Source organism: Bos mutus, chromosome 9, assembly GCF_027580195.1.
Source record: "Bos mutus isolate GX-2022 chromosome 9, NWIPB_WYAK_1.1, whole genome shotgun sequence".
Lineage (NCBI taxonomy): Eukaryota > Metazoa > Chordata > Mammalia > Artiodactyla > Bovidae > Bos > Bos mutus.
In genome coordinates, this window is record NC_091625.1 from 88,562,496 (window position 1) to 88,584,790 (window position 22,295).

At 40.8% G+C, this 22,295-nt stretch overlaps 1 protein-coding gene and 1 pseudogene across 8 annotated transcripts in view; both read left to right on the top strand.

Moving 5' to 3' along the window:
* Positions 1-22,295, top strand: part of ESR1 (estrogen receptor 1) — a 408,809-nt gene that overhangs the window by 193,647 nt on the left and 192,867 nt on the right. For all 8 annotated transcript variants that reach the window (XM_070376878.1, XM_070376880.1, XM_070376883.1 and 5 more), the window contains one exon: positions 2,008-2,124. In XM_070376878.1, coding sequence (XP_070232979.1) covers positions 2,008-2,124 — 117 coding nt within the window. The remainder of the gene's footprint in view (positions 1-2,007; positions 2,125-22,295) is intronic.
* LOC102285500 (RNA-splicing ligase RtcB homolog) lies at positions 17,394-19,190 on the top strand (annotated as a pseudogene).

Below are 22,295 nucleotides of genomic sequence, written 5' to 3' on the forward strand. Positions count from 1 at the left end.
TACTGAAGTTAAGAAATTTCAACTCTGTTGACTAGTTTGTTGTTTCATATTATGCAATAGAGGAATGCACATGTTAATTTAATCTGAAGCTTGTTTATACAATGGCTTTTATAATGTATATCTAAAGACAGAGAACCAAGTTTTATGAGACCAGTATCTCTTGTCAATTCCCCACTCCACCCTACTCTAATTGGACTGACCCTTAAATTAAATAAAGGACAAAGAGGTCTGTAGTTTCACTACATGTTCTGGCTTGCCCTTAGTAAATGAGAAAATAGAAACTTAAAACAGAGAATCTGAATTAGAAGGTCACATATACACTTACCTTTTATGTGAATGGAAAACATTTTAAAACTGTACATATCACCTTTTTAGTCTAAATTCAGGTTGTTTTCCAAAGAGGTATAAGAATTTTAGACTTATATAAAAGGACTTCTTTATAAAACTATGCTAATGATACTTTTTGATTTGTAAAATTTAATATTCTGTATATTATCAACCAGACTTCTTTTGATGGGTAGAGGAATGGAGGTGACTTCCAAATCTTAGAGCAGAAACTTCATGTGGCCAGTTGGATATCTTTCCCCAAAACTCAGAGAAGAGGACTGGAATGGCAGTTTAAGTCTGTGAGTCATCTGCATTTAGTGGCGATGGAAGCCAAAGACGTGGGGCAGAATTTTCTGGTGGGAGAATTCAGGGTCACAGGAAGAGAAAAGGTCTGCATGTTGAGCCCCAGGTATCTCTGGATTATTAGGAGGAATAATATAAGGGAGGAAAATCTACAAAGTCTGGGAAGCCCCAGCCTGGGAGGTAAAGAGAGTGCTGGGAGCATTTTTTGTTACAAAAGCCCAGGGGGAAGCATGTTTCAAGAGGAAGGAGGAGCTGTCAGACGCTTCTGATGGGTCAAGCGTGGGCTGAAAGTGGCTGTTGAACTCAGCCACTGAAGTCATGGATGGTTTCTAGGAAGCTACGTTTGTGGAGCAACAAAAGTGGAAAGCAGATTGATGTGACTGAGGCAGGCAGGAGCAAAAGGAGGAAGAAGACCTCTGGTGTAGACATCTGTGAGGAGCTGAGCTTGGAAGGAGGGGCAGGATATCTGATAGAAGTTGGCGAGTGTTGTGGGTTAAGGGGGAACATTTTTGTGGGACAGACCTGCCTGATGTGATAAAAGCCAATGAGAAAGAAGCCTTTGAGTGGGAGAGATTCAGTAAACAAGAGAGAAAAGAAAGAGGATTTAGAGTGAAATAACAGCAGCAACAACAACTAAATATTCATTCAGTGTTTGCCAGACCCAGGGCGCTGGGCTAAAAATTAACTGTGACATGTGTTCTCATAGTATGTATCTTACATTATAATGTATATGACGTTATATAATGGGTGCCTTTGTGTTTTCTAGATTAGAGCGGGGAAGTGTGATTTAGGGATGTTAACTAACCTGTTCAGCATCCTTCAGCTAGTAAGTGATGGACAAATTTATTAAAGGATGAACTTGGCCACTGCCCCAGTCTACCATCCCTGACTTAAATTTAGGTGTTTTGTGCTGCATTTGGAGAGCTGCTTAAAGAATCTTTAAATTATATTTTAAGAAAGAGCATTTCGAAACTCTGAAGTTCTAATGACTGTATTGGGACAACAATTTTGATAAGTGACCTGCGTCAAAGAAACCAACCAAACAAACTGTTGTTTATCTACTAGGAAAGCTTAACTTTGTGAATACATATAAAACATTATGCCCCCAAATATAGGCTTTGTGAACCAAAATGGATTTTCGCAAAGAACTCTCAAAGCAAGTGGGAGAGGCGGAAATTCAGTCTAGGAGAGTTGTTTTTTTTTTTAACACTTCAAGAAGGACACAAAAAGGACAGTGGGTTGAGGTAGCAACAAGGGAAAGTCAAGTAAGTGATGATGGAAAACCTCCTCTAGACAGCTTCCCTGTAGATTCCCTATAGATTCAGACCAGCTAAATTTCCTGAAATAATACTAATTCTGTCCTCTTGCTTTTCATAGGACATAATGACTACATGTGTCCGGCCACCAACCAGTGCACGATTGATAAAAACAGGAGGAAGAGCTGTCAGGCCTGCCGGCTACGCAAGTGCTATGAAGTGGGCATGATGAAAGGCGGTAGGTACCTTGGACCCAGGGCACCCACCTTCCCACCTGCCATGATGTCCTTGTCCATCACCCACTGCTGGCTGTTTCCATTCTGGTAACTGTGGGAATGGAGTGATTTCTCTTCTAATTAATTTTTTTCCTATTCGTATTTTTCTTCGCAATGAAAGTATTTTATAACACATTTCCTTAAAAAAATTAGAAATGTGAGCATGCCATTTTGTGTTTCATATTTTTAATATACATAATGATGCTTAAAATCAAGATGTGTGGGAGGTGGTGGTGGAAGAAAAGGAAAACTGCTCAATGAGTTTTTCTAGAAATATTTTTCAGTTACTGTTTTAGATTGTTAATGCTAGATCATGATATCTGGGAAGACACCTTCACTTCACTGAGACTTGTATATGTAAAAGCTAAAGAGCTAATTTATAATCTTTCAATCCCTTCATATTCCTTAGGAAATTTGAATTTCAATTGACGGGCAGCTTTCTCCTTTAGAAGCTGAGTTAGCCAGCTGCTCCCATGATCTCAGTGTCTAGCGTGGTGCTGGGGACGATGCAGTGATTTCCAAGCACTAGCCATCACTAGGTGGCTGGGACTTGTGCTCGTGTGCTTGTGTCTCTCTGGCTGTGAGTGTGTATATGTATGGCTTTCTGTCTCTTCATGTATGCAGTCTTCCAGTTTTCTTGTACAGGAATCCAGTGTCTTGTTCTGGGGGTATTAGGTGCTCCATAAATAGGGTTTCCTCATTGATTTCCTTGTATTCTTTGGAATCTACTTTTGAAGAGTACTTTTAGTCTTGAATAGCCTTCAGAACACCAGGAGAGAACAAAGAGGAAATGTGTAAATAAAGGAATGGGCGCAGCCAGTGTTTTAGGGTAATATAAGGCTTCGTAGGTGGCACTGGTGGTAAAGAGCCCGCCTGCCAAAACAGGAGATGAAAGAGACATGGCTTCGATCCCTGGGTGGGGAAGATCCCCTGAAGGAGGAAATGGCAACCCACTCCAGTATTCTCACCTGGAGAATCCCATGGACAGAGGAGCCTGGCGGGCTACAGTCCATGTGGTCTTAGAGTCGGACATGATTGAGCGACTTAGCACAGCATGCGCAAAGAGAGACAGACCTATGATGGTGCTGCCTGCTGAGCATAATGGGGAAAAGCTTTCTGGAGAGGAGGCTTGAGATTAGTTAAGGAGAGCAAAGTTGCCATGACAAAGATTAGTGATTGTGTAAATAGAGGGCAGCTAACCTTTAACTCATTAATACTTGGACAAAGTGGGAGGCAGACGAAAAACCAGCAATCATGCTTAATGATTATATAATTGAGCTTATAGGCAAAGATTCCTTAGTTAGTGGTCATAAATAAACCTACTGGGTTGAGATTTTTTTTTTTTTTGGGGGGTTGAGATTTTTGAATACAACATTTGGAATAAATTCTCTTGATGAACAGATGAAATGTTGAATTTACACATTGTGTGAGCTATGACTATATGTCTTGAGAGTCTGAAAAAGCAACTTTAATTCAAAGGGTAATTAATTCCAAGAATTTAACAGTCACATTCAGAAAATGACACTTTGAGTCATAAAGGGATTAAATATTTAAGGAATTCATCTTTCTTTGTACTGTTGGAGAATTAGTCAGGCTTAATTAAACTCACAAAAAGCTTCTTAAGGTAACTTGATAAGTGACAGGAATATAACAGCTACATGTAAAAAGTTTAATTTGAAAGAGTGAGTCCAAGTTTGATATTCTTCTTTGGCAATTACAGGTAGATTAAGCCCAGCCTCTTAAATTCTCTCTAAAAGCTGGAATAATCAACTTGTAAATAGGTCCAAGACATTTTTTTTTCCTTTGAGGGTACCCATACATTGACCCCACTTCATAGAAACAATTCTGTTTTCCTAATTAACATCCAGATACAGTCTGACTGAATAAATATTATTCATACTCATTTTTAATCTAACAAAAAATTTAACATGCAAAGACATAATAAAAATCTCCCCACTGTTTCCAAATGGGACTTTGGATAATTACTGCACATAGCCAATCTAAGTGCATATGCATATTCTTGTACATGTATATTTATGGCTGCAAAATATATACCTGTGTTAGTCTGCTACTATATTAGTTTTCTGAGCCTGCTATAACAAAATCTATAGACTGGTGGCTTAAACGTAGAAATTGATATCTCATGGCTCTGAAGACTGGAAGTCTAAGATGAAGCTGTTGGGAGGTTCAGTTTCACCCTAGACCTTTCCCCTTAGTTGAAGATGGTCCCCTTCTCTTTCTGCCTTCTCTGCGTGTGCATCCCTGGGGGGTGTGTGTGTGTGTGTATTTTCTCTTCTTTGAAGGACACCAGTCATGTTGGATTAGGACCCCATCCTTAGGGCCTCTTTTAATCTTTATTACATCTTTAAAGAGCCTATATCCAAATTTAGTACTGTTTTGAAGTACTAGGGTTAAGGCTTCAATTTGATTTTTTTGAGGACACACAATTCAGTCCATAACAATTTCCCATAAGATTCCTTAGCAGTTGTTAGTAGCCATCTGCATAAAATGAAAACATGTGTCTTTCTGGCAGTTTATCCACGTGTATAAGTTTTATGGCAAGCTTTAAAATTGTAAAACTATAGGCTGTGAGAACATCTCATTTTAATTATGTGTATAGTGCTTGCCATAAAGCAATGTAATTTATATTACATTTAAATTATGGGATAGCACACATAACCTTATAACACCTTATGTAACAACTCCCCAAATCCCACCCAATAAAGACTTAATTTAAAGCTGCAAGTACAGTTATAACCAACTATAAAATCAGAAATTACTTGTAAAGAACAGCTGTGACTAAATAAATCTTTACAATGTTTTCCTACCGGTTTCACAAGAATCCAGTTTCTGAACCAGGCTAGAGACCAATTATAATATTGAATCTCAACATATGAAACAAAATGTTTCATTTCAGATAAAAGAGAGAGAACCACAAACTTACCCCTTACTTTTACAGCAAGGCTGAATGTGTTTATTAAAGTATTCTAGAGATCCAAAACAGTGCATGGTTTATCTACACAAAGAAATTATTTTAATCTCTTATGATACCTGCTGTACCCTGAAAATCCCAACATCATTGTTAGATTTGGTCCTGAGGCAAATTGGTTCAGTCGGATGCAGGATTTAAGACATGCTTTAGGGGATGCTCTTGCCCATCTTAGTACCAGTGCTGGTTTCCTCATTTTCCTGCCTAGCTTGCATTTTCCTTTTCATCTGTCTCCCTCCTCTTCAACCTTAAGTGGCAGATTAAACGTCTGTTCTTTAGGGAGAGCCTCTCTGTTGCCTTGGGCTTCCCTTGTGGCTCAGCTGGTAAAGAATCCGCCTGCAATGCAGGAGACCTGGATTCGATCCCTGGGTTGGGAAGACCCCCCTGGAGTAGGGAAAGGCTACCCACTCCAGTATTCTGGCCTGGAGAATTCCATGGACTGTATAGTCCATGGGGTGGCAAAGAGCTGGACACGACTGAGCGACTTTCACTCTTTTTTTCCGCTGGTGCCTCACTCTACATTAGCCCCTTATGTTCTCCCTCTCATAGCAGACACCTCTTCCCTGAATTCTCATTACTGTTATTGTTCATTGTTCAACATCTGTCCATGAACTCCACAGTGGTGAGGGCTCCTCTCTCTGTCCTGTTTACTGATCTAGCACTAAACAAGCCACAAAGTGAGTGTTCAAGAATTTCCTTCCCCATGAGTTAATGGCATAGTTCATTTAAATAGTTATTAGTTTAGGACTGCTTAGGGGTGAGCTACTACAGAGAGTGTAAAGATGAGTAAACACCCAGTCCCTTACATCAGTATCCTCACTGTACAAAGAGGATGTTTGCTCATCAAGTGACAACTAAAAGTCCTTAGGACAAGTTAAAGACCAGGATGGAAGATAGGATGAGAATGGAAGACCATTGGTCAGTGGAAGCTCAGAGCTTTGGCCAGTCACTACTGGGTTTAGTTCAACCCAGAGTGTTACTCAGACCATCTGACTTCCAAAGTGAATATTATTATCCAAGAACATGGAATTTCTATCTTGGGTTAATGAAAGGGGAAAACTTCAGAGATGGAATTCTTGGTCCAAATACTGGCTTCTCCTCAGACTTGCTGAGCAATCCTTTTACAGTCATTTTTATTGAGTTTCATTATCCTCAGATGTAAAATAAAAATAAACAATTTGTACTTAACAAGTTTCTTGTAAAGATCACAATTTATGTGAAGTATTTATTAAAGTACCACACAAGTGTTAGTGGTTACAGGCAGCCCTCGGAGACTCTGCAGGCTTGGTTCCAGACCACTACGATGAGGTAAATATCACAATAAAACGAATCACAGAAAAAAATTTTTTTTGGTTTCCCAGTGCATGTAAAAGACATGTCTACACTACACTGTACTCTATTTTGTCTAAAATAATGTGCATACCTAGTTAAGAAATGTTTGTTGTTGTCTGGTTACTAAGTTGGAGAAGGCAATGGCACCCCACTCCAGTACTCTTGCCTGGAAAATCCCATGGACGGAGGAGCCTGGTGGGCTGCAGTCCATGGGGTCGCTAAGAGTCGGACACGACTGAGCGAGTTCACTTTTCACTTTCATGCACTGGAGAAGGAAATGGCAACCCACTCCAGTTTTCTTGCCTGGAGAATCCCAGGGACAGTGGAGCCTGGTGGGCTGCCATCTGTGGGGTCGCACAGAGTCGGGCACAACTGAAGCGACTTAGCAGCAGCAGCAGTTACTAAGTTGCGTCTGACTCTTCTGCAACCCCGTAGACTGTAGCCTGTCAGGCATCTTCATCCTTGGGATTTCCCAGGCAGGAATACTGGAGTGGGTTGCCATTTCTTTGTCCAGGGGATCTTCCTGACCAAGATGTCTACTCCATGTCTCCTGCACTGCAGGCAGATTCTTTACCCACTGAGTCACCTGGAAAGCCCAATTAAGAAATACATTAGTGCTAAGAAGAAAAAAAAAAAACAAAAACAAAGCTAACCATCCACTGAGCCTTTCAGTTCAGTTCAGTTCAGTCACTCAGTCATGTCTGACTCTTTGTGACCCCGTGGACTGCAGCACGCCAGGCTTCCGTGTCCATCACCAATTCCCGGAGCTTGCTCAAACTCATGTCCATCGAGTTGCTGATGCTATCCAACTGTTTCATCCTCTGTCATTTCCTTCTCCTGCCTTCAGTCTTTCCCAGCTCAGGGTCTTTTCCGATGAGTCATTTCTTCGCATCAGGTGGCCAAAGTATTGGAGCTTCAGCTTCAGCATCAGTCCTGCCAATGAATATTCAGGACTGATTTCCTTTAGGATGGACTGGTTGGATCTGGTGGTCCAAGGGACTCTCAGGAGTCTTCTCCAAGACCACAGTTCAAAAGCATCAATTCTTCAGCGCTCAACTTTCTTCATGGTCCAACTCTCACATCCATATATGACTATTAGAAAAACCATAGCTTTGACTAGATGGACCTTTGTTGGCAAAGTAATGTCTCTGTTTTTTAATGCTGTCTAGGTTGGTTGTAGCTTTTCTTCCAAGGAGCAAGCATCTTTTAATTTCATGGCTGCAATCACCATCTTCAGTGATTTTGGAGCCCCCCCCCAAAAAAAAATCTCTCACTGTTTCCGTTGTTTCCCCATCTATTTGCCATGAAGTGATGGGACCAGATGCCATGATCTTAGTTTTCTGAATGTTGAGTTTTAAGCCAACTTTTTCACTCTCCTCTTTCACTTTCATCAAGAGGCTTTTTAGTTCCTCTTCACTTTCTGCCATAAGGGTGGTGTCATCTGCATATCTGAGGTTATTGATATTTCTCCCAGTAATCTTAATTCCAGTTTGTGCTTCATCCAGCCCAGCATTTCATATGATGTACTCTGTATGTAAGTTAAATAAGCAAGGTGACAATATACAGCCTTGAACTACTCCTTTCCTAAATGGGGACCAGTCTGTTGTTCCATGTCCGGTTCTAACTGTTGCTTCTTGACCTGCATACATATTTCTCAGGAGGCTGGTTGGTGGTCTGGTATTTCCATCTCTTTCAGAATTTTCCACAGTTTGTTGTGCTCCACACAGTCAAAGGCTTTGGCATAGTCAATAAAGCAGAAGGAGATGTTTTTCTAGAACTCTCTTGCTTTTTTATTATCCAGTGGACGTTGGCAATTTGACCTGAGTCTTTAGTGAGCCATAAAAGTAACATCGCAGATCATTGATTACAGTTCACCATGATGAATATAATATTAAAGAAAAAACTTGAAATATTGTGAAAATTACTAAAAAGGAACACAGAGACAGAAAGTGAGAAAATACTGTTGAAAAAATGGCACTAATAGACTTGCTTTTGTTGCCACAAGTCTTTAACTTGTGAAAAATACAGTATCTTCAAAGTATAGCAAGATGAAGTATGCCTGTGTATCTTCCATCCTAAAAATAATCCCTATCACGGATGTTTTTTTTTTGGGGGTGGGTGGCGAGGAAGAGAATGGCAATTTTATCACTAGTACTAGGTATAAATATCTAATTCTTTTGTAGAAAGTAGAACCCTGGCTAAGCTACATCTGCTTTTTCTTTTTGACTTTTTGTGTCATATGCTGAGTATATCTTCATGAGTGGGATTTGTTTTTTTTATCATTTTATGATACCATAGATTTACACAAACTGGCTAAAATTCCTCACATAGACTCAGAAGTGTGTTGGTGTAAGGGTTTTCATTTTTCAGATGAGGAAATTGGCGTCCGAAATTAATTGATGTGCAAGACTCATGCACTGCCCATCCTGGTTGTACTTCCTTTTTACATATTAAGAAGAAATTAAAGATGAAGTGATAATTGTCACTAACTGTTTACTTTGGTGACAATGTTGCAGTTTAATTTCGAGAAATACTCCCAAACAATAAATAAATTTAACTAACAGTACAGTCTTAAAGTGAGGAAATAAGATACTAATAATATTGATGGAGAAATGTATGTTATGTGTTTCAAATAACTGAGATGCCGAATGAAGAGCTGGAAAATAAAATGTTTCCTGTTTTTCTGAGCTTAATAATTATAGTTCTGAGTAACTATAATTAGTTTCATTGATAGGATGGGCTTCCAGTCCAGAAAATTAGGTTTCTTTTGATCCTACACTGGCTATTTTTCTTTACCAAAATAGTCAAGTGTTTATTAAAGTTACTGACCAGAGAACCAAATCACTGAATTAAAAATGTAAATGTGAATTTCTCCCTAGGGATAGTCCAACAATTCTTGTGAGAACTGTAGCTGCATGTGAATCCAAGCTTTTTCAGAAGGCAGGGTTGAGAATTCATGTTTAGGAATTGATTTAAGAAAAATGTTAAGGGAAAGCTAATTGCTCTTGACTAAGGAGATTCTGGTTGTTTTAAGAAGCAACTTAGATATTTATGATATTAAAAATATATTTTACTATTTTATATTATGAATAATTAATTCAAGCAAAACTTCTTCCTTATTATCATTTTTCGTTTTCAAACAAAGACATACACTGAATCACATATAGGACCTTCAGTTAAGTTCAGTTCACTCACTCAGTCATGTCTGACTCTTTGTGACCCCATGAATCACAGCATGCCAGGCCTCCCTGTCCATCACCAACTCCCAGAGTTCACTCAAACTCATGTCCATCAAGTCAGTGATGCCATCCAACCATCTCATCCTCTGTCATCCCCTTCTCCTCCTGCCCCCAATCCCTCCCAGCATCAGGGTCTTTTCCAATGAGTCAGTTCTTCACATCAGGTGGCCAAAGTATTGGAGTTTCAGCTTCAGCATCAGTCCTTCCAGTGAACACCCAGGGCTGATCTCCTTTGGGATGGACTGGTTGGATCTCCTTGCAGTCCAAGGGACTCTCAAGAGTCTTCTCCAACACCACAGTTTAAAAGCATCAGTTCTTTGGCGCTCAGCTTTCTTCACAGTCTAACTCTCACATCCATAACATGACCATTGGAAAAACCATAGCCTTGACTAGATGGACCTTTGTTGGCAAAGTAATGTCTCTGCTTTTCAATATGCTATCTAGGATGGTCATAACTTTCCTTCCAAGGAGTAAGTGTCTTTTAATTTCGTGGCTGCAGTCACCATCTGCAGTGATTTTAGAGCTCCCAGAAATAAAGTCTGACACTGTTTACCCATCTATTTCCCATGAAGTGATGGGACCAGATGCCATGATCTTAGTTTTCTGAATGTTGAGCTTTAAGCCAACTTTTTCACTCTCCTCTTTCACTTTCATCAAGAGGCTTTTTAGTTCCTTTTCACTTTCTGCCATAAGGGTGGTGTCATCTGCATATCTAAAGTTATTGATATTTCTCCCAGCAATCTTGATTCCAGCTTGTGGTTCTTCCAGCCCAGCGTTTCTCATGATGTACTCTGCATATAAGTTAAATAAGCAGGGTGACAATGTACAGCCTCGACGGACTCCTTTTCCTATTTGGAACCAGTCTGTTGTTCCATGTCCAGTTCTAACTGATGCTTCCTGACCTGCATACAGATTTCTCAAGAGGCAGGTCAGGTGGTCTGGTATTCCCATCTCTTCCAGAATTTTCCACAGTTTATTGTGATCCACACAGTCAAAGGCTTTGGCATAGTTAATAAAGCAGAAATAGATGTTTTTCTGGAACTCTCTTGCTTTTCCCATGATCCAGCGGATGTTGGCAATTTGATCTCTGGTTCCTCTGCCTTTTCTAAAACCAGCTTGAACATCTGGAAGTTCACAGTACACGTACTGCTGAAGCCTGGCTTAGAGATGAATAAATTCAGGTGAATGAAACAATATAGCAGGCAGCCCAGGGTGTCCATCCTTCAGATCTTTTAATGTGCTGAGCAACTTTCTTAAAAATTTGGCAGAATATGATGGGATCATCTCATTTCAAAGACTGTTTCCTTACTTATTAGTGATTTCTTCCATCAGAGTTACCAATGACTTTCAATTTGTTAAATCCAGCAGTCAATTCTTAGTCCTCCGCTTGATAGATTAGCAGCATTGGACACAGTAGATAATTTTCTCCTTAATGTGCTGATTGTACTTACCTCTCAGGACAATGTACTCCCCCCCACCCACCCGATTTGTCTCTTTCTCTAGATCTTCTCTGAGTGTTTCTCATCTTCTTTCCTGATTCTCAATGTTGGAGTGGCCCAGGATTCAGTCCAGGGAACACTTCTGTTCTCTGTTCGTTCTCATTCCATTTTGGTATTCCCTAGTCCCATGGCTCTAAATACCATGTGTATGCTGATGACTGCCCAGTTTATGGGCTTCCCAGGTGGTGCTAGTGGTAAAGAATCTGCCTGATAATTCAGGAGATGTAAAAGACGTAAGTTAGATCCCTGGGTTGGGAAGATTCCCTGGAGGTGGGGATGGCCACCCGCTCCAGTATTCTTGCCTGGAGAATCCCATGGCGAGAGGAGCCTGGAGGGTTTCAGGCCATAGGTCGAAGAGTCAGACACGACTGAAGAGACTCAGCATGCACACGTGTCCAGTTTATACCTTTAGCTCAGACTTTCTCCCAAGTTTATGACTTCTATATACGGTTTCTAATGTGTGTTCCTCACTTGGGTGTCTAATAAATATCTCAAACTCAATTTGTTCAAACCTGAATTTCTTGTCTTTATCCTCCAATGTACTTTATCTGTGATCCTTCTCATCTTAGCTGATAATTTCATCTTTTGAATTGATCAGACCCCCCAAACTGAATTATCCTCAACTCTTTTCTTTCTCCCATACCTCACATTCGGAAAGTTCTGGTGGCTCTGCCTTCAAATATTTTCGGACTCTGACCACTTCTCCCCACCTTTATTGTTGCCACTCTGGTCTGAAATAACATCATGTTTCTCCCACTTTATTGCTGAAGTCCTACTTGATTTTTTCCTTGCTTCCCTGTAGTCTCCCCCCCTCCCCCACTAAAGATATGTTAAAAATGGAAAATAATCCAAGCACTTCTCAGAACCTTGCATTGCTTCCCAGTTCACTCAGCTGATGTCATTACAGAGGCCAGAAGACCCCGTCTCCTCCCTCTTCTTACTTCTTTCACCTTTTTTCCTATTACTCTCTATCCTGCTCCCTCCACTCCAACTTGTGGACATTCTTAAATGCCAGGTGCACTTCTGTCTTGAAGCATTTACTCTAATTTTTCCTTCTCCCTGGAATGCCATGCCCCCAAATGTTTGTGCACCTAACTCTAACCTCTCTCAAATTCTGCTGCATTATCAATTTATCAGTGAGATTTATCCTGCCCATTGTATTGATAGTTTGTTTCATCCACACATCCTGCAGTTCTCTCAGTTCTCCCACGTCCCCATCCTGCATTTCCACCTTTTAATACATCACATAATTAATTTCAGATGATTTATTATTTGATATCTGTCTCTATAAAACAGGCTCCAGATGGGAGCTTACAAACAAATCAAACATGCTTGTTTGTTCACTGATGACATTTCAAACACTTAGGTCAGTGCCTGCATCTAATAGACAATCAAGAAATAGTTGTAGCATACACGACTTATTAGAGTGAACGAGCACAACCGAAAGTGCATTGTTAAGTGTTGAGCTGTGAATAGGTTGAGTGTCAGGAGTCCTGTTTTTCTAATTAAGAACATATGCTTGGAAATTAAAACCTGTATAGGAGTTAGCTTTTATTGCAAAGCAGAACCTCACCTCAGTACCTCAATGGCAGTACAACAAGAAGCATCTCTTACTCACATGTCAAGGACATGGCCTAGATGCTGGCATTGGCTGGGTTCCCTCCAAGGTCTGGAGGTCAGCTGGCTGTTTTGGCTGGAGCACCTGGAATGACTCAGTTTTGCTTCACATGTCTCCCATTCTCCAGCAGGCTTGTCCGGGCATGTCCTCATGGTAGGTCTGAGGCATGGAAGAGAACAAGCCTCAGACCGCAAGCCCATTCCAAGCTTTTGCTTGCATTATCCATTGATGTCCAAGGCCCCAAGCCAGTCAGACGGCTGGGTCTTTGGCTTCGTGAGAGAGGCTTTCAGAGTTGTGTGGCAAAGGCTACAAAATTGGAACCATTTTTGTAATCTTATCACAACCAGAAATATGAACTTTTCAGATTTTGGACTCAAAAATAGAGAATCACGAACTCTTACACTTGGAAGGGACCTATGGTTCATTTATTCTTCTTCCATACTCAGTGTAGGAACCCTCATCTAGCATTGCTGACAGCTGTGTTGGGGTGCTGAATGCAGATGTCAATTTTGTGTTCACACCCCATACACATGATGAGTGGACACAATAGGGGAAAAAAAAAAAACAACGCAGGAGTAGATATGAGCCAATAATTCTGGAAAAATAGGGGCTTGTTTTATATATGCCATATTTCACTAATTCATTTAGATCTAGGTTTGGACTTCCCTCGTAGCTCAGATGGTAACGAATCTGCCTGCAATGCAGGAGACCTGGGTTCAATCCCTGGGTCAGCAAGATCTGCTGGAGAAGGAAATGGCAACCCACTCCAGTGTTCTCTCTGGAAAATTCTGTGAACAGAGGAGGCTGGCAGGCTATCATCCATGGGGTTGTAAAGAATCAGACAAGACTGAGCAACTAACACTTTCACTTTTGTTTTTAAAGGACAGAAAGAGGGATCTTCATTTACCTTTTCAAGGATAACCATGTCTCACCTTGCTGCTGCTGCTAAGTCGCTTCAGTCGTGTCCGACTCTGTGTGACCCCATAGACGGCAGCCCACCAGGCTTCCCGTCCCTGGGATTCTCCAGGCAAGAACACTGGAGTGGGTTGCCATTTCCTTCTCCAGTGCATGAAAGTGAAAAGTGAAAGTGAAGTCGCTCAGTCGTGTCCGACTCCAGCGACCCCATGGACTGCAGCCTACCAGGCTTCTCCGTCCATGGGAGTTTCCAGGCAAAAGTACTGGAGTGGGGTGCCATTGCCTTCTCCGGTCTCACCTTGAATGAGACATAATTCAAAGACATGCTGACAGATATTTACAAAAATTCCAGAACTGGGTCATTCTTATATATTCCTATAATTTGCTTTTGCAAAAGCAAATCATTCTGGAGATGATGTAAGGACCCTTTCTGTGGATAGAACTTACAAGATGCAGAACTTTGGGGGCAGTAATTGTATGAATAAATTGCTACTTTTTAAGTTCTGTAAACCTAAAACCTCATAAATGTTCATGTGTTTACTTTTTATTTCAGTGATTGTGATTAGGATAATAAATGGTGCTTAGGGCTGAAAGAACTTAAAGATCACCTAGTCCATCGCTTTGTTTTTCAGCTCATTGTTCTTATCCAAGTTACACAGCTAGGTAGCTGCTCAGACTGGAGCCAAGACTCCTGACACCTAGTTCATGGCTCTTTTCATTGTCTAGCACTACCTCGCTGACCTAGAGGACTTAGAGCATCATGAAAAAAGACACATGCATGAGTAAGATACTAATATTACACAGACCAAAATTATGACTTAGGAAACCTTACTGTGGGCCCCAAATCCTGTTCTTCTTCAACAAAAATATTAACACATTTGGCTTAATTGCACAACAGAAGCACCAAAATAAATTTATATGGAGAGTGTGCTGGTTATTTGAAAAAGAATTACTTAATATTTAATTACTTCCTATTGCTTAATATAATTTTAAAAGGACATTTTCTCCTTCAGGCCAAGGGTTTTCACTGTTTTGAGATAACAACGGCAATATTTGTTGAAAGCCCATCTGTTTTCTTTTTAAAAATATTTAGACTATTCTAGTATAAAAAATGTTAATTTTGCCAAGTAAAAAGGAGGGCTGGCTAAGGGTCCAGTCTGAACCTGGTTCTTTCAAGGACTCTTGGGCAGATCATTTAATTTTTCTGAACTCAATTTTCACTTGTGAAAAATAGGAGCTTAGCACTGAGTGGTCCCTAGAGCATCTTTTGAACCTTAAATTTTATATTTTATGAAGACAGAGTCAGAATCTAAAGCTAAAGTTATGTATACGAGTGTCCCATTATGAAGAACATATTGGGAAGTAGCTATCATATCAATATTTATATTTCAAGCTAAATTTTCAAAGTAGCTAACAACTGGAAAAACCGGTTGGAATGGACAAAGCTATTCTCTTCATTGATTAGCATGAAAAGTGAATGTCTTCAGAGTGAAGAGTGTCATCAAAATGAGTGTGATGTTCTAGTGATAGGCGCAGATGGCTATAACATCACTACATCAAACAGATCAAGAATAAAGTTTGTTGAGATAGATAGGGCTTTGAGGAGATACTAACCTCTTTTTTTGGTATTCAGTTCAGTTCAGTTCAGTCGCTCAGTCATGTCTGACTCTGTGACCCCACGGACTGCAGCACACCAGGCCTTCCTGTCCATCATCAACTCCCGGAGTTTACCCCAAATCATGTCCATTGAGTCGGTGATGCCATCCAACCATCTCATCCTCTGTCGTCCCATTCTCCTCCTGCCCTCAATCTTTCCCGCAGCATCAGGGTCTTTTCAAATAAGTCAGCTCTTTGCATCAGGTGGCCAAAGTACTGGAGTTTCAGCTTCAACATCAGTCCTTCCAAAGAGCACTCAGGACTGATCTCTAGAGATGTATTAATTGTAGTTGGGCTTCCCAGGTGACACTGGTGGTAAAGAATCTGCCTGCCAATGCAGAGGTGGGTTCAGTCCTTGGGTTGGGCAGATCCCCTGGAGAAGAGAATGGCAACTCACTCCAGTATTCTTGCTGAGAAATCCCATGGAAAAGGAGGCTGGTGGGCTATAAACCATGGGGTCACAAAGAGTCAGACGTGACTGAGCAGCTAAACAGCAACAACAAAGTTATGCTTAAGACTTGAGTTCCAAGAGCTGGTGAAACTTTACAGTGCCTGCTTTGTGGAACAGAGAAAGGAAGAAGCTGAAAAGATAGTGTTTTGAGAAGTTCCTGATTAGATACCAGACAAATGAGTCTGGTGATTTTGGCTTGGAAAATTATCTAGTAGGTATAAACCAACACACACGAGATGAGATGTCTTAGAAATCTTGAAAATATATGCCAACCCTAAAAGAGATTTAAAGGTAAAGTGATGAGACATGTGGAAAGAAAGGTTCTGATTACATCTGGAGACAACACATGGTTTAGTTTAAGCTTGACTGAGCAAATAAAAGTAGTGAGAAATATGAAAATTATACTTAGGGGTTTGTATCTTTAAAAGTTTGCTAAGACTAATTACTGTTGTATTTATTTTATATTAAATTTTTGGCAGTCCTACTTAGAAAATTTTTTTATATATTTTATTTACTTTTTTAATTAATTTTATTTTATTTTTAAACTTTACATAATTGTATTAGTTTTGCCAAATATCAAAATGAATCCACCACAGGTATACATGTGTTCCCCATCCTGTACCCTCCTCCCTCCTCCTTCCCCATACCATCCCTCTGGGTCGTCCCAGTGCACCAGCCCCAAGCATCCAGTATCGTGCATTGAACCTGGACTGAAAATTTTATATAACAAATGTCAGGCCAACTCCAAACTTCTTGCCAAATCATTTAAAATAAGGGTAACCTTTATTGAGCATTTACCGTGTGGGGGTGTTTGGAGACACAAGGGTAAAACACAGTCGCTTAACACAGTGTCTAGGCAACCTTTTGATGCAAAGAGACCTTTCACTTAAAAGGTGACCAACCCTCTTCCTTACCTCAAAAGACCTGAAATTTAAGTTGGCCTAAATATTCCTGCTGTCTCAGTTATCCACCAGTTCCAACCTTAGTGATATCTATTATACTTTGTACTTCCAGGAATCAAGCTCAAGTTTGCTGGCTGACCTTTTGTATTTTGTGTTTTCAACTTCTGGCTGATATTCATGGGGATATGTCCTATTGCCAAGCTAAGTCCTGTCCATCCTATATTTATTTCCATCTCTTTGTGGGTCCCAGTCTCACAGAAAACATTCCTGTATGAATCCATTAACTGTGTCATCAGGCTCTCCCAAGAATCAAAGGCATGAATTATATTTTGGTAAGTAAAAGTTGGTACACAAAAGTTTAGCTTTTATTTTTCATATATGATGTTTATGTCTTTAGCTTTTAAAATCAGTCTCCCTGGCTTCAAAATTTAGCTCTGCCTGGAAATTAGTAACCATGAATGAGGTACTTAACCTCTCCAGACCTCAGCGGACCATAATAATACCTACCTAAGATGGTTGTGCAAGAATTAATCTGTAGCTTTTATTATTGCATCTGGCCTGTAGTGAGCCCTCCATATAAGTTGATTGCAACAGTAATAAGAGTACACTCAAAGTCAGAGTTTTCACCACCATGAGTTGCTGTTATAATGATGAGCTGCACTTCTTAGAAAAGATCAATAAAAACTGCTAGAGAATCAAGAAGGGCTTCATGCCCAACATGCAGGTTGAAGGAGTTTGCTGTGTGAATGATGCTTTGGAAAAATTAATGTTTGAAGAATTAAGGAATGCCTGTCGAGATGGTGGTGTTGGTACCTTTCTGCCAGCCATGAAACAAATTGGCACTGTGGCTGCCCCGCCTGGTATTGTTCATCGATCCATTGGTCTTCCTGATGTCCATTCAGCTTATGGGTTTGCTATTAGGAATAAGGCAGCCTTTAATATGAATGACCCTGAAGCAGTGGTATCTCCAGATGGTGTTGGATTTGACGTTAACTGTGGTGTCTGCTTGCTGAGAACCAATTTAGACGAAAGTGATGTTCAGCCTGTGAAGGAGAAACTCGTCTAAGCTATTTTGACCACAGTCCTGTTGGGGTGGGGTCAAAAGGTGTCATCCCAATGAATGCCAAAGACTTGGAGGAAGCCTTGGAGATGGGTATAGACTAATTCCTGAGAGAAGGCTATGCCTGGGCGGAGGACAAGGAGCATTGTGACGAGTACAGAAGGATGCTGCAAGCTGACCCCAATAAAGTCTCAGCGAGGACTAAGAAAAGAAGCCTTCCCCAGTTGGGGACTCTGGGAGCAGGCAACCACTATGTAGAAATCCAACTTGTTGCTGAGATTTTCAGTGAGTCTGTTGCTAAGAAAATGAGCATCAGCCATAAGAGACAGATGTGTGTGATGATCAAAAGTGGAAGCAGAAGCTTGGGCCACTAAGCCACAGATGCTGTCATAGCTATGGGAAAAGCTATGAAGAGAGAGAGGATTATAGTCAATGATCATCAGTTGGCTTGTGCTCAAATTGCTTCCCCAAAGGGTCAGGACTACCTGAAGGCAATGGCAGCAGCTGAGAAAGAAAATCAGTCCTGCGTGTTCATTGGAAAGACTGATGCTGAAGCTGAAGCTCCAATACTTTGGCCACCTGGTGTGAAGAGCTGACTCCTTAGAAAAGACCCTGATGCTAGGAAAGATTGAAGGCAGGAAGAGAAGGGAATGACGGAGGATGAGATGGCTGGATGGCATCACCAACTCAATGGACAAGAGTTTAAGAAAGCTCTGGGAGGTGGTGATGGACAGGGAAGCCTGGCATGCTGCAGTCCATGGGCAAAGAGTTGGACACAACTGAGCAACTGAACTGAACTAAGAACCATGCCTGGGTCAACTGCTCTTCCATGACTGTCAGGCTTTTGTCAAGGTCTTCAATGCAACCCCTGATGACTTGGACCTACATGTGATCTATGATGTTTCTCACAATATTGCCAAAGTAGAACAACATATAGTGGATGGGAAGGTGCGGACTCTGTTAGTACACAGGAAGGGGTCCACCTAAGCCTTCCCTCCTCACCATCCCCTCACTGCAGTTGATTACCACCTCACTGGACAACCAGTGCTCATTGGTGGCACCATGGGAGCCTGCAGCTGTGTTCTTACTGGCACTGAGCAGGCCATGACTGAGACCTTTAGAACAACTTGTCATGGAGCGGGCCTTGCATTGTCCCAAGCAAATTCAAGACATAATTTAGATTTCCAGGATGTCCTAGACAAATTGGCAGGTGTGGGAATTGCAATCCAAGTTGGCTCGCCCAGGCTGGTCATTGAAGAGGCACCTGAGTTCTCTACGAGCGTGACAGAAGTGGTGAACACCTGCCATGATCCTGGAGTCAACAAGAAGGCCATTAATCTGAGGCCAATTGCTGTTCTCAAAGGATAGAATGCTGACTGCCGCCACCGGACACCGCTGATCCTCACTGAAGTGGAAATGGACAAAAACACTCTTCAGACATCGGACTTGAGACCTGACAGGCTCCAGGGTGTGCTGCTCTAGCTGCCTGTTTTAGAATGGCTGGTGGGGCGGCTTCCAATTCTGGAGTCAATGTTGTAAACTTTCCTTCTGGAAGGAGTCACGTTGCCCCCATCTGGAAAGGAAGGCATATGCTTCCTCTCTGATTATCCCACAGATTTTTAGGAAAATCTGTTAGTGGGTGGGGCTAAATCAAAAAAATTGCCTTACTCAGTCACACAAGTCTTTCTTCACCAGAATGAAATTCTTTACATCAACCTCTTTTTCCAGCCCGAGAGGTGTTGTGAAGGCCATTCCATGAAATAGAAAGAGTTTGGAATGTTTCTTTTTTCCCTCTGTCACTTTGTTCACTTATCCACTCTTTCACCCCCTTGCCCTGCACTGAGCAAACCCTTAAAAACCATTTTTACTTGGTGCATACAAATGGGTCAAAGCAGGATGTTGAACAGATGGATAATGGTACAGGTTATAGAGGGGGGATGTGTGTGGAGGTGTAGGGATGTTAACCTAACCCTAACCCAAAAGAGAAAATCACTCTTCATAGACTTGTTACCTTTGTCTTTCTAAATAGAAGACAGAGTTTTGACTTACCTGTAACAGTGGCATCAGCTGGTGTCTGTCATTAATTAGGCCTGGTCAGGGAGACTTTTCTTGAATAATAACTTGCACAGCTGCATCAGAGAACCCCCACAAAATACTGAGTATCTTTACATTTGTGACTGACATTATTATAAAACATCAAATGGCCACAACTGTGATGCTAATGGTTACTCTGTGTTGGCAGGTTGACTAGTCTTGTGCTACCTAATCAGATGAGGTGCTATGTACTGCAATGCCCTAAGATGTTAAAGTTATAGGCTACTAAGGCCACAATTGAGTCCAAACACTAAAACAAAAAAACCTAATAAGTTGTAATACATTGTCTATGTGTCATCCTTAATATTTTATAGCTTAGGACAGTTAGTATTTCTACTTGATTCACTTTGGTCAGTGGTCCTGTTTTCTGATTTTCTCCCTGTTTACTTTCAGAGATGTACCTTAAAGATATTCTTTTCTAACACTTATTCCTCAAAGCCTGGCATGCTGAAGTCCATGCAGTCACAAAGAGTCAGACTTGACTGAGTGACTGAACTGAACTGATCTCTTAACTTATAATAGACCTCCCCTTCCCACTGGAGTATCTTCTAAATGCAAAGTATCTTCTAGAGGCTGGAATAAAGCTGACTTCCTCTGAAAAAAATGTGACATGAAATAGCATGTCTTTACTCTGAAAACTCAGTGACTTTAATGATTTTGATGGTAGAGTTTGAAAGTTATCAACAAGTTAGTAATATTAATGCAACAATTTATAATTATTAATTGTATAGTATATAATCACTTACGCCTCTGGGTTGGACCAGTGACCATTGTGCACAGGTGACTTAAGGATGCAGGTTACCTGTGAACACTGGAGGGCATTTGAAGATGAGAAACAGGCTTCTGGCAGGTGCTAGGTTCTCTAGAGATGAGGCAACACTGAGTATCTGTGTGGACTCCGTCTAACTGGGCTTTCCAGGTGATGCCATCTAGCAAAGTCCACTGTCCAAACTGTGATGTCAGTGTAAGAAATGCTGTTGACCATCCTAGGTGCATATGTTACGTCCTATTGGATGCTTTGAAAGTCACTCTTTGGGGAGGGGGTGGGGAGCAAATGAGGAAGAGAAATAAAGAGGAATGGTTTGTGCCATGGTGTTTCTGTATTATAAGCTTTTCTTATATGTAGCATTTCTCCCAGACTTGGCCCTTTTAATGACCTTGGGAAGTAATGGTTAATATTTTGAGTTCAAAAAGAAAACTGTAAACATTGTTTTCCTTGTTCTAAAGATGTTATTTTCCCAAAAAGCCATTTTAAAATGAATGTTCAAACGAAGTTGAAAAGATAGAGTACACTCAATTTTTGCCTTATCTACTTAATCTAATCTCCATATAAAATGCAATTCCACTATACTATTATAATTAAGAATTATTTAGTAATCAATTATTATGTATTTAGTTCACTTTGGAAAATCAGTGATATGTAAAATGTAGTTGCCTTACCCCAAGGAACCTGTAATTTAACCTCCTGTCCACCTTGGCATTCAGAGCTCTTATCTTCTCCGTTCAGTTCAGTCACTCAGTCATGTCCAACTCTTTGTGGACCCCAAGGACTACAGCACCAACTCCTGGAGTTTGCTCAAACTCATGTCCATCAAGTCGGTGATGCCATCCAGCCATCTCAACCTCTTGTCATCCCCTTCTCCTCCTGCCCTCAATCTTTCCCAGCATCAGGGTTTTTCATATGAATCAGTTCTTTGCATCAGGAGGCCAAAGTATCGGAGTTTCAGCTTCAGCATCAATCCTTCCAATGAATATTCAGGACTGATTTCCTTTAGGATTACTTCTTTGATCTCTTTGCAGCCCAAGGGACTCTCAAGAGTCTTCTCCAACACCACGGTTAAAAAGCATCAGTTCTTTGGCTCTCAGCTTTCTTTATGGTCCAACTCTCACATCCATACATGACTACTGGAAAAACCATAGCTTTGACTATACAGACCTTTGTTGGTAAAGTCATGTCTCTACTTTTTAATATGCTGTCTAGGTTTGTCATAGCTTTTCTTCCAAGGAGCAAGCATCTTTTAATTTCATGACTACAGTCACCATCTTTAGTGATTCTGGAGCCCAAGTAAATAAAGTCTGTCCCTGTTTCCATTGTTTCCCCATGTTTGTCTTGAAGTGATGGGACCAGATGCCATGATCTTTGTTTTTTGAATGTTGAATTTTAAGCCAGCTTTTTCACTCTCCTCTTTCACTTTTATCAAGAGGTTCTTTAGTTCCTCTTAGCTTTCTGCCATAAGGGTTACCTTCTGAATCACATCTATTTTTTAAAATTTATTTTGATGTATTTCTTGGAGAATAATTGCTCTACAATGCTGTGTTGGTTTCTGCCTTACGAAAATATGAATTAGCCATAAATATACATATGTCCCCTCCTTTTGT